The 11566-nt window shown below is 44.4% G+C and overlaps 1 protein-coding gene across 1 annotated transcript; it reads right to left on the bottom strand.

Annotated features, from left to right (window-relative positions):
- Window positions 1-4613: 4613 nt before the first annotated feature.
- Window positions 4614-10062, bottom strand: MYC (MYC proto-oncogene, bHLH transcription factor). The gene is made up of 3 exons (XM_012541815.2): window positions 9401-10062; window positions 6763-7564; window positions 4614-5493 (listed from the first exon to the last, which is right to left on the bottom strand). Exons 2-3 carry the CDS (start codon window positions 7553-7555, stop codon window positions 4931-4933), a joined length of 1356 nt encoding a protein of 451 aa, XP_012397269.2. The 5' UTR covers window positions 7556-7564; window positions 9401-10062; the 3' UTR covers window positions 4614-4930.
- Between the last annotated feature and the right edge of the window lie 1504 nt (window positions 10063-11566).

Below are 11566 nucleotides of genomic sequence, written 5' to 3'. Positions count from 1 at the left end.
CCCCATTTGATATAAATGGTTCAGGGACAGCTAGGTGGTCCAGTAGATAGAATGAGAAGTTTGGAGTCCAAATCCAGCCTCACAGACACTTACTAGCTGTGTAGCATTCATTGGGTAAGACTCTTAACCTTGTTTGTCTCAGTTTCTCATCTATAAAATGAGTTGAGAAGGAAATGGCTAACTGCTTTGGTATGTTTGCCAAGAAAACCCCCAATGGGATCACAAAGAGTAAGAAAGAATTGAAAAGCAACTGAACTGAATTTGATTTCACTTTATTCGATACAGTCCAATGTTCCAGGGCATCAAGATTTTTTTGAATCCTGACTTTTCAATTTGTGTTAGAAGAAATTTTCATGATTATTCCATTTATATCCTTATTCATATATTATACTGATCAAAATTCAAGGTTGACATTAATGACTATTCTTTGGGTCCAGTCATTGGAAGATTTCTAGTTCCACCCCAATATATCATTAATCTTGGCTTCAGAGATAGTATGGGAAACAGTCAAAACTTCTTAAACATTTTTTTCATTCATTTATTTTTCACAGAACTACTAAAATGATTTTTTAAAAGCAAAGATCTGACAGTGTAATGACCCTTACTCCATAAGCTTTAGAAGCACAATAAGGAACTTCTAGGAACAGATAAGCTCCTCTGGCATTTAAAGCCTTTCAAATGTTGAATTCAATGTACCTTCTCAGTCTTATATATTATTCCCCTTTATTCATTCTACTGACCAACCAAACCAACCTTCTTATTGTTCTTCATATAGAACATCCCATCTCTCCATTATCCTTTAAATTTTTTTTAAATTTTTATTAAACATTTCCCAATTTCATGTAAAAATGTTTAAATATTCTTTTTTTTTGAGTTTTCTCCCTCCCTCCCACTCCTTCTCCACCAATTGAAAGGGCAAGTAATATGATAATGATTATACATTCTACTCTCCTTTTAGATGGCCATCTCCCATACCTGGAATTTGCTCCTCCTTTGCCCCCCATCTTTCTGAATTCTTGGTTTCTTTTGAGATTCAGCTTCTCATTTTCTGCATAAGCCTTTTCTGATCCTGATAGCTGCTAGTTTCTTCCCCCCAAAATAATTACCTTGTATTTATTTTATCTCGGCCTTTATAAGTTCCTTGAAGATAAGAACTATTTAATTTTTGTCTTTAGCTGTCCACTGCCTAGCCCAATGCCTGATGCTTAATAGTAGCTTTTACCCATACTAGTCTTTCTTAAATTTCTTTGAATTCCTGTCATTTCATATACTGCTCCATGATATTTATGTAACACAATTTTATTTCACTGGTGAGAATGTTCTTTACTTTTCTACTGAAGAACTTGATCCTACTGCAGGGGATAGGGGCAGCTATCCATGCTTTTTTGGGGAAGTTCTTTTCACTCTTGTCTTCTTTATTCCTCCTTGTGCTCCTTAGGATAGTCATTCCATTTATAACAACTTCATATAATGTTCTATAATCTTAAATGGAGATTGAGCTCCTGCTATCTATGAATGAAAACAATAGCAGCTACAAACCTTTAAACTCTGAGATGTAGAATACTTTATTCCTTGGCCAGAAAGGTCTGGTTTTACTGAAACAAAATTCTACTTATCCTTTTCTTATCTGATCTCTTGGCAATTTGTTTGCATTTACGAGATTCTAATTTTTTTTTTTTTTTATCAGTTATTTGTGTCCACTTCTTATCTTTCCTCTTAGTAAAGAGGAAAAATAAGTAAGAAAAAATAAGGAAAAATATTTTGTGCCTATTTTTAAAAAAGTGATTTTATGCACTTATATTGATGCATTTTCTCCCTCACTAGAAATGTGAGATATTCATGAAATATTAAATGAACTAGAAGGCCTCTAGCACTTTGGGTAGTTGTGTGAAGGATTCAGAAAAAGATAAAGACAGAAGTTGCACAGGAGGAGAGAAATATGTGCATATGTATTTTAATGGCAGGGGCAATTATAGGTTACTGAATTCTTCCTTCAGGGAATACCTGCCTCCATCCCAACCATTTCCTTTCTTTTACCCAAGAAGTAAACACTGAATTCCTGTGTCCATCTTCTATTCTCTTTTCTTGTTTAAACATGACAAACTGTCCAAACTGGAGAGAAACTCTTACAATTCCAAGGGAATAAATTCTTCAGGAGGCATTGTGAAAACTGTTTATTAACTTAATTCTTTTTAAAATGGTGTTAATCTTAGTTTCTCCAAAACAGCAGCAAGAAAAAAAACCCAAAAAACTCCCTCCCTCCCTCCCTCCCCCAACTTCCTTTCTTCTTACACATTCCATCACTAAGCCAAACTGGCTCAGGAATCCCCCTGGGGTATCCCATTAATTTCCAAGCAATTCCATAAGGTGTACAAAGTCATTTTAACTTTCTCCCAACCTTTCCTCTGCCTCCCTTATACTCGAACTTCTTCCCTGCCCAGTTCTTCAGCTCTTGATTATGGTTATTTAAAGGATTTCACAATGCTTATAAACCCCTGGGACTCTGGAGTGGCTCTGAGGGCCAGTTTGTATTATGGTCAAAATCAGCCTTGCCCTTCTGGTAAGAAGTTGGCATCTGGCCTGTAGTCAAGACCATTCCCTAATTGGGTAAAATAAAGATAGGCTTATTAGGAAATTGGAACACTTCCCTACAATTAACAGAGCCAAGATGTGTTTCCACCAAGTGTTTTCCTGATGGCTTGGGAGAAGTAGTGGAATTTTCCCTATTTTATTGGCTAGTCCTCAGTCAATGATAAAAAAGTGACACCTGCTCCCTTTTATACTGCGTTACCTTTGTTTTATCTCCAAGTGAACATATGGGAAGAAACAGGCAAATTGTGAGTTAAGGTTTTGGATCCTCATTTAGACACTTTCAACTGTTTTGAATTGAAATTCAAACTGTCTTTTGAATTGAAAATCTGCCAAATTTAAAGCTGAATTTCAACCTCAGAGGTAATCTAGTCCAATCCTCCCTCATTTTACATGAAGAAAATGAGGTTAATATGTTTAATAGGGAGCAGAAAAGGAGATTTAATTAGGTGCTTTCTTTCCATGCTATCTCTCAGTCGGAAGTGTGACTTGGTTCCTTCAGTGTTGAGATCAAGAACTGGAATGAGATAGTTCAGGAAAAAATATTTAAAGGTATTAAAAGGATGTTTTGAAACCAGGAAAAGATGGAAAAAATAGTTATATCTATTTGAAAGGTGATTGTCATTTAGCACTGATGTCAGAAACTCAGTAGGCACTTAATAAACGCTTTCTTGCTTGATTGACAAGAAAAGCAGGGGTGAAAATGAAGTCAATGAACAGTAGTCTTGGGAAATAACGGGTGGGCAGGCTATAGGCAAACAGTACTTAGCTCGTGTTTAGCACTTTGGTAGACTCTTAATGTTATTTAGTAGCTGAAAGGGGAACTTCAAAAATTTGATAACATCATTCACACAGAAGGAATTAAGACTAGATCAGGTCCAAATCCCTCATTTTACTATATTTATTTATTTAGAGGCAATCAGAATTAAGCGACTTGGCCAGAATCACAGTTAAGTGTCTTGAGGCCAAATTTGAACTTGGGTCCTTCCAACTCCAGGGATGGTAAGGAAATGGGTGTGGAAAAATTAAGTATTTAAACACCCTTGAGCAGCATTCAAAGAGTGTTAGGAGCTAAATCAATACCATAGGTGTAGTTTGGGAAGGTGGGGATGTTTTTCAATTTAGAAGTCATTATTTTCAAGCAACTCTACTAACCAGATTTTTTAGACTCCACTTTGCTAAAATCCAAACAATTAAGGTAGGAAGGATAATTGACAAATTCTGATTGTGTTTACTAAAATGACTGGAAATTCTGGAATTTTTTAACCTTAAGAATTTACCTAGTCCAATCCTCTCACTTTAGAATTTAGAAAACAGGACCAGATAAAGTTAAAAACATAACTAAAATAACATACCTGGCTTTAGGGGCAAAAGCCCTGGCTTCGTACTCAGGTCTCATATGAATCTTTTTAATTTGATACTCGAGTAATAGGTTTTTTTTTTTTTTCCGCTTTATTTTTTAGCCAGCATCAGAAGCATGTCAAAAAACTCAATTGTTATCAGTTCACTACAACTGCTCACTCAGAAGACTGCTTAGGCAATATATCTGGGATGGATTTTTATCTTCTGGGTGTTTTATAGACAACACCACAAAGCACCAGTTACTCTGTATACATTTTTTACTAACTTAAAATTGTAGATCTTTTCAAGTTCTACCCCTTTGCTCCTCTCTATACCAAACTTCATCTTGCCCAGTTGATTTCATCCTCATTCCTTATCAGCTGTAAGTCAGTCTTCTAGACCTGGGAACCAAGGGCTTCTATGTTTTGACCCATTTCAGAAAAGAACATGAAAAGTAGTTCAAGTACCGCAAATCTTTCAGTAGGATCTCAATTTCATCCTCTCCCACTCCTCACTTAACTATTTCATGGTCACATTGCTATTTAGAATCAGAGAAGCAGGATGAGAACTCAGAGCTCCAGATTCCTAATTAGTCAGTCAACTTATGTCAATAGTGAAAATATAGGAAAACAGCAAAAAAACGCTACTCAGGATTTGGCGAAATTATATTTGCCAAATATTTATTTTTTTCTAAAACGCAATATCAAAATCAATTTTAAAAAGAAAAATGTACTTAAATAAAAAAAAAAACAATCGATATAATACATGGGGAGGGGGAAGGAAACAAGCATAAAAAAAGTATTCTTTATGCACAAACTGAGGCAGTTTAGAGGTTATGGTCAAACTTTTCAGTTCAAAATTTGGCCAAGGTTGTGTAGTTTGCATGTCATGCAATGGCAAAATTGCTCATATTTAATTAATTGTTGCTCGTCTACAAGATGAACCTTTAAATGAGTCTCTGTGAAAACAAATTATAAAAGATCCCACCCACCCTTATAACTTATGCACAAGAGTTCTGCAGCCGTTCAAGTTTGAGTTTCAACTGAAGTTGTTCTTTCCTCAACAGCTCACTCTCTGTAGACAATTTTTGCTCCTCTGCCTGGATAGATATGATATAAGCTGTGGCCTTTTTGAGAATGACAACTTTGGGGGCCTTCTCATTGTTCTCTAACTCGGGGATCTGGTCTCGCAAGGCGAAGAAGCTTAACTTCAGTTCATTTCTCCGCTGGCGCTCTAAGACGTTGTGTGTCCTCCTCTTGTCATTCTCCTCAGTGTCTGAGGACCTGGGGCTGGCACATTTTCGGTTGTTGCTAATTTGTTTGAGGATTCTGCCACTGTCCAACTTAATCCTCTTAGCAGAGGGATAGTCTTTCTTTGTGGAGGGGGGCGCAGCATAGTTGTGCTGATGGGTGGGGACATGACACCTCTTCAAGACAAGGGGGCTGTGGGGAGGTTTACTGTGGCCTCCAGCTGTGTGGGAGCTGGATTCTGATCTTCTTGTCGAGGGCTGCCTCTTTTCAACTGTAACAACATCAATCTCTTCCTCATCCTCTTGTTCTTCTTCTGCAAGACAACAAATAGAAATCATCTGGTTAACAATTTCTTCCCAACGAACTTACTGAAATAAGATGTGAATGCCCTTTGGTTAAACTTTGGGCCAAAATTAATTCATTATCTGAAAGTGGAATTCTCTACAAATAAAGGAGCATTTAGTTCACAAAGGGAACACAGGAATTGTGTCATGTCTTCTAAAGGCTCATTCATCCTTCTCTCTCTTCCCATTATCTCTAAATATGATGGATGTTTTAAGAAGGGTCTGACTGGCCCAGGAACAGCAGCCAATATGCTGTATTTGGTAGGTGGACCTCATAGATGATACCAAATTTGTTAACAAAGAAAGGGGGAGATTCTAACAAAGAAGTGGAGATTAAAGACCAATGACTCTCCAAAGGGAGAGAAAGGCCAAGAAATGACAACAGGGGTTACAGCAGAGACAAGAAAATTACAATTTACCAGAACACAACAACGATGCCAATTCTTACCTAAGACTTAATGAGGCTTTGGACACACCCAGAGTAAAACATTCTCAGCACCTCCTATTTTAAGGGGACTTTACGAAGCACCCTTTTTGGGCAGTGCAAATGATAACAGCACCTCCCTACTTTTACGGGAAGTAGAAAAAAGGGGAAAAAAAAATTGGCAGTTATGCCAAAAAGTTCTGAGTGAGGAAGAAAAAAAGGCCCGGGGTTGGCACTGAACTGCTTTCTCAAGTTTTCGAAATAGGCTGAGAATATCCCAACTTCCCAGCCCATTCAAACTTTAGTCACTTTCACTAGCACCACCCAGACTGCTGCCCCTCCTCCTCCTTAACCCTTACCATCTCACAGGTTCAAAGGAGGGCGAATTAGTTTTGCCCGGGCAGGGGTAAGGGGATAATTTATTAAGACAATAGAAAAGGGCGATTAGCTCGCCCCTTTCGGATCCCCCTTCGTTCTCCCCAGCACAGCATTTATAATGCATTAAATCTTGAGCAGGGTGGGAAAGATATTAAGTCCGTTAATAATGAAATTCCAAAGGAGAGAAGGGGAGATCCAAAAAAAAAAAAAAAAAAAAAAAAAAAAAAAATTGGTCATGGGAAAACACTCAGTTTTACCTAAATCTACTGTTCAAAACTTCTTTTCCCTCCAACTTTCTTTGAAGCGTGATTCAGCTGCAGCTAGCAGGCTTTTGAGGAACAGTAGGGGACTATTCCAAGTCATTCTAAGGGCCAGGTCACTACAGGGACCCCATCACTGACAAAGGCGCCAAGTCCAGTCCCGGGGCTCAGCTTACCCGAGTCGCTGCTGCTGCTGCTGCTGCTGCTGCTGCTACTGCTGCTGCTGCTGCTGCTGCTGCTGCTGGTGGTGGGCGGCGTGTCCTCGCAGAGCGCCAGGGGCTCCGGGCTGGCCCGGGGGGAGGAGGCCACCGAGGACATCAGGGAGGAGGTGGAGGTGGAGAAGGAGGAGGAGACCGGGGAGGGGCAGCGCTTGGGCGAGCTGCTTTCGCTGAGCGGGTAGGGGAAGACCACCGAGGGGTCGATGCACTCGGAGGCCGCCGTGTGCATGTCTTGCAAGTAGAGGCTGTGCGTCGGGGGCGCGCTGTGCCGGGAGGCCCAGGAGCCGTCTTTGCGAGTGGCCTGGTAGGAGGCCAGCTTTTCCGAGACCAGCTTGGCCGCGGCCGAGAAGCCGCTCCACATGCAGTCATGAATGATGATGGACTTGACGAAGGACTCGTCGTCCGGGTCGCAGATGAAACTCTGGTTGACCATGTCCCCGCCGAGCAGCTCGGTCACCATCTCCAGCTGGTCCGCCGTGGAGGGCACCGCGCCGCCCCCCCCGCCGCCCCCCCCGCCGCCGCCGGCAGACGAGGAGGAGGAGGAGAGGCTGGAGCGGCGGCTGGGGGACAGGGGAGGAGTGGGCAGCAGCTCGAACTTCTTCCAGATATCCTCGCTGGGAGCCGGCGGCTGCAGCTCGCTGTGCTGCTGCTGCTGGTAGAAGTTCTCCTCTTCGTCAAAGTAGAAGTAGGGCTGCACCGAATCGTAATCATAGTCGTAGGTTTTGCTGGGGGAGCTGGCGCTGAGAGGCATCTTGCCCGCCTGGAGTGGGGAGGGGGCGAACACAAAGGAGGTGGAGGAAACACACGGGGGAGAGAGAAGGAGAGTCCGAGTTAATGCGGGCTCCGCTTCCGAGGAGAGCGCAGCGAGCGCGAGCCTCCCGATCCCCAGGCACAAAGTCCACAATGCAGGGGATGAAATAGAGCCCCCTTCCCCGCGACGCAGCTCGCGCACATACGCGGCGCCAAGTCGGCTGCTCTCCCTCAACTAAGCCCGGCTAAGTTTGCGCCGAGATCCAGCGGGTGGCCACGGTTTGCGCCGGGCGCCGCGCGGGTACAATGGGGAGCCCAGCCCCGGGGATTCAGCTCCTAACCCTCCAGGAAGGCGGAATCCTCCCCCGGCTCCTTCGGAGGGCTGGGGGCGGGGAATTGGGGAGGGGGCGGGGGCAGCGGTGGGATCCAATAGAACCATCCACGCAAAGTTTTGCGCCACCTGAAGGAAGAAGGAGAAAAGCGCGGCGGGGCTGGCAGCTGCATCTCCGGCCCCCTCCTTCGCTCCCTGCCTCCCTCCTCCTCCTCCCCGCCCCCGGCTAAGGGGCTCCCCTCGGCTCTCTTTCCCATTCCCACTAACGCTTTCGCCGGCTTCTCCCCTCCTCCTCCTACCCCAGTCGGCGCCTCCTCCTATCCGATCTTCTCCGCCTCCTCACCCCCTCGATACCCCCCGCCACCAGCCTTTGCCGGCTTTTCCCCCTTCTCCAGCTAGCTCTTCGCCCAGAGCGGCCCAGGGGGCCGGGAGGAAGAATTTAACAACAACAACAGAAAAATTAAGAAAAAAATTGTCTTTATGTGTGGGGTGGCGGTGTCCTTTCGCTACACCATCCCGTGGGGGGTGGCGATGGTGGGTTAGCAGCTGTTCTGGAAAAGCATTCAGCTCGCTAAGTCTCCCCTTCCTCCCACAGCGAAAAAAAGCAAGGGTGAGGGGGGAAAACTCGGGGGTGGCGGGATGAAAAGAGCCGTCTGGGGAAGGGATCACCCGGTCTTTTCTCAGAGCAAATGATTTCCAGGAGTTCCGCACATCCATCCAAAAACTGTCTCTCCCCCACTCCCCCTTCCCGGGTTGTTTAAAATAAGTCTCTAGACATCTTTTTTAATAATAATAATAAAAAAAAAGCTGAGTTTTAACTGCTTACAGAGAGAGGGGAAGAGGAGGAAGAAGAGGAGGTGGGGGAGTTTTTAAACGTAGTTTTGGATTTGCCGGTCGGGGGAGAGCCGCAGTGTCTGTCAGAAATGCGCTAAGCCGAAATTTAAATACCCTCCTTTCTCTCACCAAGAGTCAGGCTGCACAAAGCACACACACACACACACAACACACACACACACACGCAATATGTAATTTCGACTACAAGCCGAAAGAGCTTTATGTCCAAATATTATATCCTCTCCAACCGGCCCCCTCCAACACGAAAAAAAAAAAAAGGCAAGGAAAAAAAATCAAAAAACGACAGAAATGCCCTTAAATTAATAGCTTCTATACATACACAAGAAATGTCCAAATGCCGAGACGATCAGGAATGCGCGCACACACACACACACACACACACACACACACACACACCCGCTACTTCGAATGTCTCCTTCATCTTGACAATTCACCCCAAATCTTGTCCTGGCTTCTTCCTCCTTTCTCCCTCCCACTCCCCGGTTTCAACAGGACCACTCTTTCCCCAAAGTGTCACCGCAGGAAAGACAAGGCAGAGAGAAAGAAAAAGCACCCCTGTCTCAAAAAAAAAAAAAAAAAAAAAAAAAGCCAAGGATTCATCATTAGCGAAATATTTAAAAAAAAATAAAAAAATAAAAAAAAATAGGTTCTTGTACTTACCAGGAATTCAAATAGTCGGGGAGAATTCAGGTCTTCTTCGATTAGGGTGAATCGCCTTTAAGAAGAGAGGATCGAAGCGTAGGTATCAGTACACAGGCAGAATCCACTCACTCCTTTGCCGGAGTCTTTCTCCTTCGGTATTGTAAGTTCCAATGCAAAGTATTCGAGTCTCAATGCAATACAAAGTTTCTTCGTTGCAGCAGTCAGCGTCAGGAGGGGGAGCGGGCGGGGAAAGGAGGGAGGGGTAAAGAAGGGGGGAGGCTAGTAGAAAGAGAAGATCCCCCTTCTCACAGCGCTCCCCTCTCTCTTCGCTCCCCTGTCTGTCTCTCCTCCGCTCTCCTATCCTACTCCACTCTCTCGTATTACTGGAGAGACACTCAGATAAAGCGTCTAAAACCGGGCTTTTATACCACCAAGGCCAGATCCATCCGCCTATCTTTCCCGCCAAACCTAGGCTTCCCTAGTACGGGAGAGATCCAAGAGGAGGAGCCGGAGCTTCTGCCCCTGTGGCCGTAGTCCCTGCAAATAGACCGGGAAAGCTAGCTCCAGTCAGGTCAGGACGGGGAGAAAGCAGGGGAAGAGCTAGACTGGGGGGCGCCGCTGCAGGCTTGGAGTCCAAGCGGAGAATTGCTGCCAAGGGGTCTTCCGCCCCAGAGACCCTTGCATTATAAAGCAGAGGTGGGCGGGGATTTGCAAGAAGGGGATTTTTTTTTTCTTCCTCCGCTTTCCTTTTTTTTTTTAAACTGCAGCCAGAGTAGGGGAGTGGCTATTTCACCAGAAGAGTCGAAAGGCAGGCTTACCCTTAAGTAAGCCTCCTAGAATATAATAGGATGGTACTATGGATCTGATTAACGTCTTTATTTATTTTACATTTTGGTGTAGAGGTGAAAACTCTCCCTGCTCTCTCCTTTTTTTTCCTCCCTGATTTAGGAACACAGGCTTTTCCTCCGTCTTAAATTTCTCATTCATGCTCCAGACTGTCTTCACAGAACAGCTGAGTTTGAACGATTTGCAAAACACAAAACGTAGACCCACCGCGTACGGCTTATTTCGGGTTTGCAGTTTTACTAAGTCTCGGGAAAGGAGAACATTTAGGGAATGGCATTTAAACGTGAAGGAGGAGGGGGAAATTAAAATAATATACATTATTGTTCAATCGATGCACTAAGTGCATCGCAATAATGAAAGAAAAACGATTCGGCGCCTCCGACCCAGGGAACCCTCTCCAATCGATGGACAGTCTCCCCCGGCATCGCCAGGCTGGAGGCAGCAGATCCTGTGCCAGAGCTCCCAAACCAATCCGGAGGAAGAGGCAATGCAAGGCCGGGGACTGTCTTGAACCTCTGGGGATCTGGGATCTGAGACGGGCGGGGGTGGGGTGGGGTGGGGGGGAGAGCAGGGAAGCAGCGACTGGGACTGACCCAAGAGAATACTGGACTCCTCAGTTTAAATCTTATACCTTCCCCCCGGACTCCCCCCCGAGAAAGAGCTGATTTCAGTCTCGGGTTTATTAAAGAATTGCAGATCCTATTTGCGCACTACTGCGCAGCGCGAGTCTCCTCTGTCCAAGCCCCGGGCTCCCAGGGATTTGGGGAAACTGAAGGAGGGAAAAGGAAGGCGCACTGGGAGGGTGGGGACTGCCAGACCCGACGGAGAGCCGCGGACACAGCCCCTACCCAGCAATCGAATGAGTTGTGGACGCTGCACTGGGAGGCGGCCCGGGGGTGGGGTAAGAGGGGGTGAGAAGGCAAAACCGTTAACTCTTTCCTTGCCGGAAAAGTCACCCTACCGATTTCTGATGTTTTCCTCTCTGGAACTTTTTTTCATCTTTATATTGTGATTTTTTTTTTTTTTTCAAATGTCCCCCTTCCCCTTCTCCCTCAATATCAAAGGGAGCTCCTATTTTTTTCCTTTCCCACTTAGCTGGAGTTAGGTTATTTCAATATTGGCTTAATTTCAAGTAGCAATTTCCACTTCACCGAATCTTAAAAAAACCCCAAAACACCCAAATCCCAAAGCCTTAAATCTTTGAAAAGTACATAAAATGGACGGAGTGGGCTATCGATTCTTCCTAAAAAGCTGGCAGTAAATAACCCATGGGAATCCGGGCATCAAGATTCACCAGGAGCAACCTTTTTCTTCCGCTCCCTTCACCCCAGGAATTTT

This window comes from Sarcophilus harrisii, chromosome 1 (genome assembly GCF_902635505.1).
Source record: "Sarcophilus harrisii chromosome 1, mSarHar1.11, whole genome shotgun sequence".
NCBI classification, from domain to species: Eukaryota; Metazoa; Chordata; class Mammalia; order Dasyuromorphia; family Dasyuridae; genus Sarcophilus; species Sarcophilus harrisii.
This window is presented reverse-complemented; position numbering and strand designations above follow the sequence as displayed.

Bases quoted from the DNA above. Each gene is read 5' to 3' on its own strand.
- MYC (XM_012541815.2), bottom strand. From the start codon at position 7,555: ATGCCTCTCAGCGCCAGCTCCCCCAGCAAAACCTACGACTATGATTAC. The intron at 5,494-6,762 runs GTAAGCTGAGCC...GTTGTCTTGCAG, and splicing joins CAGCAGCAGCAGCGACTCGG to AAGAAGAACAAGAGGATGAG.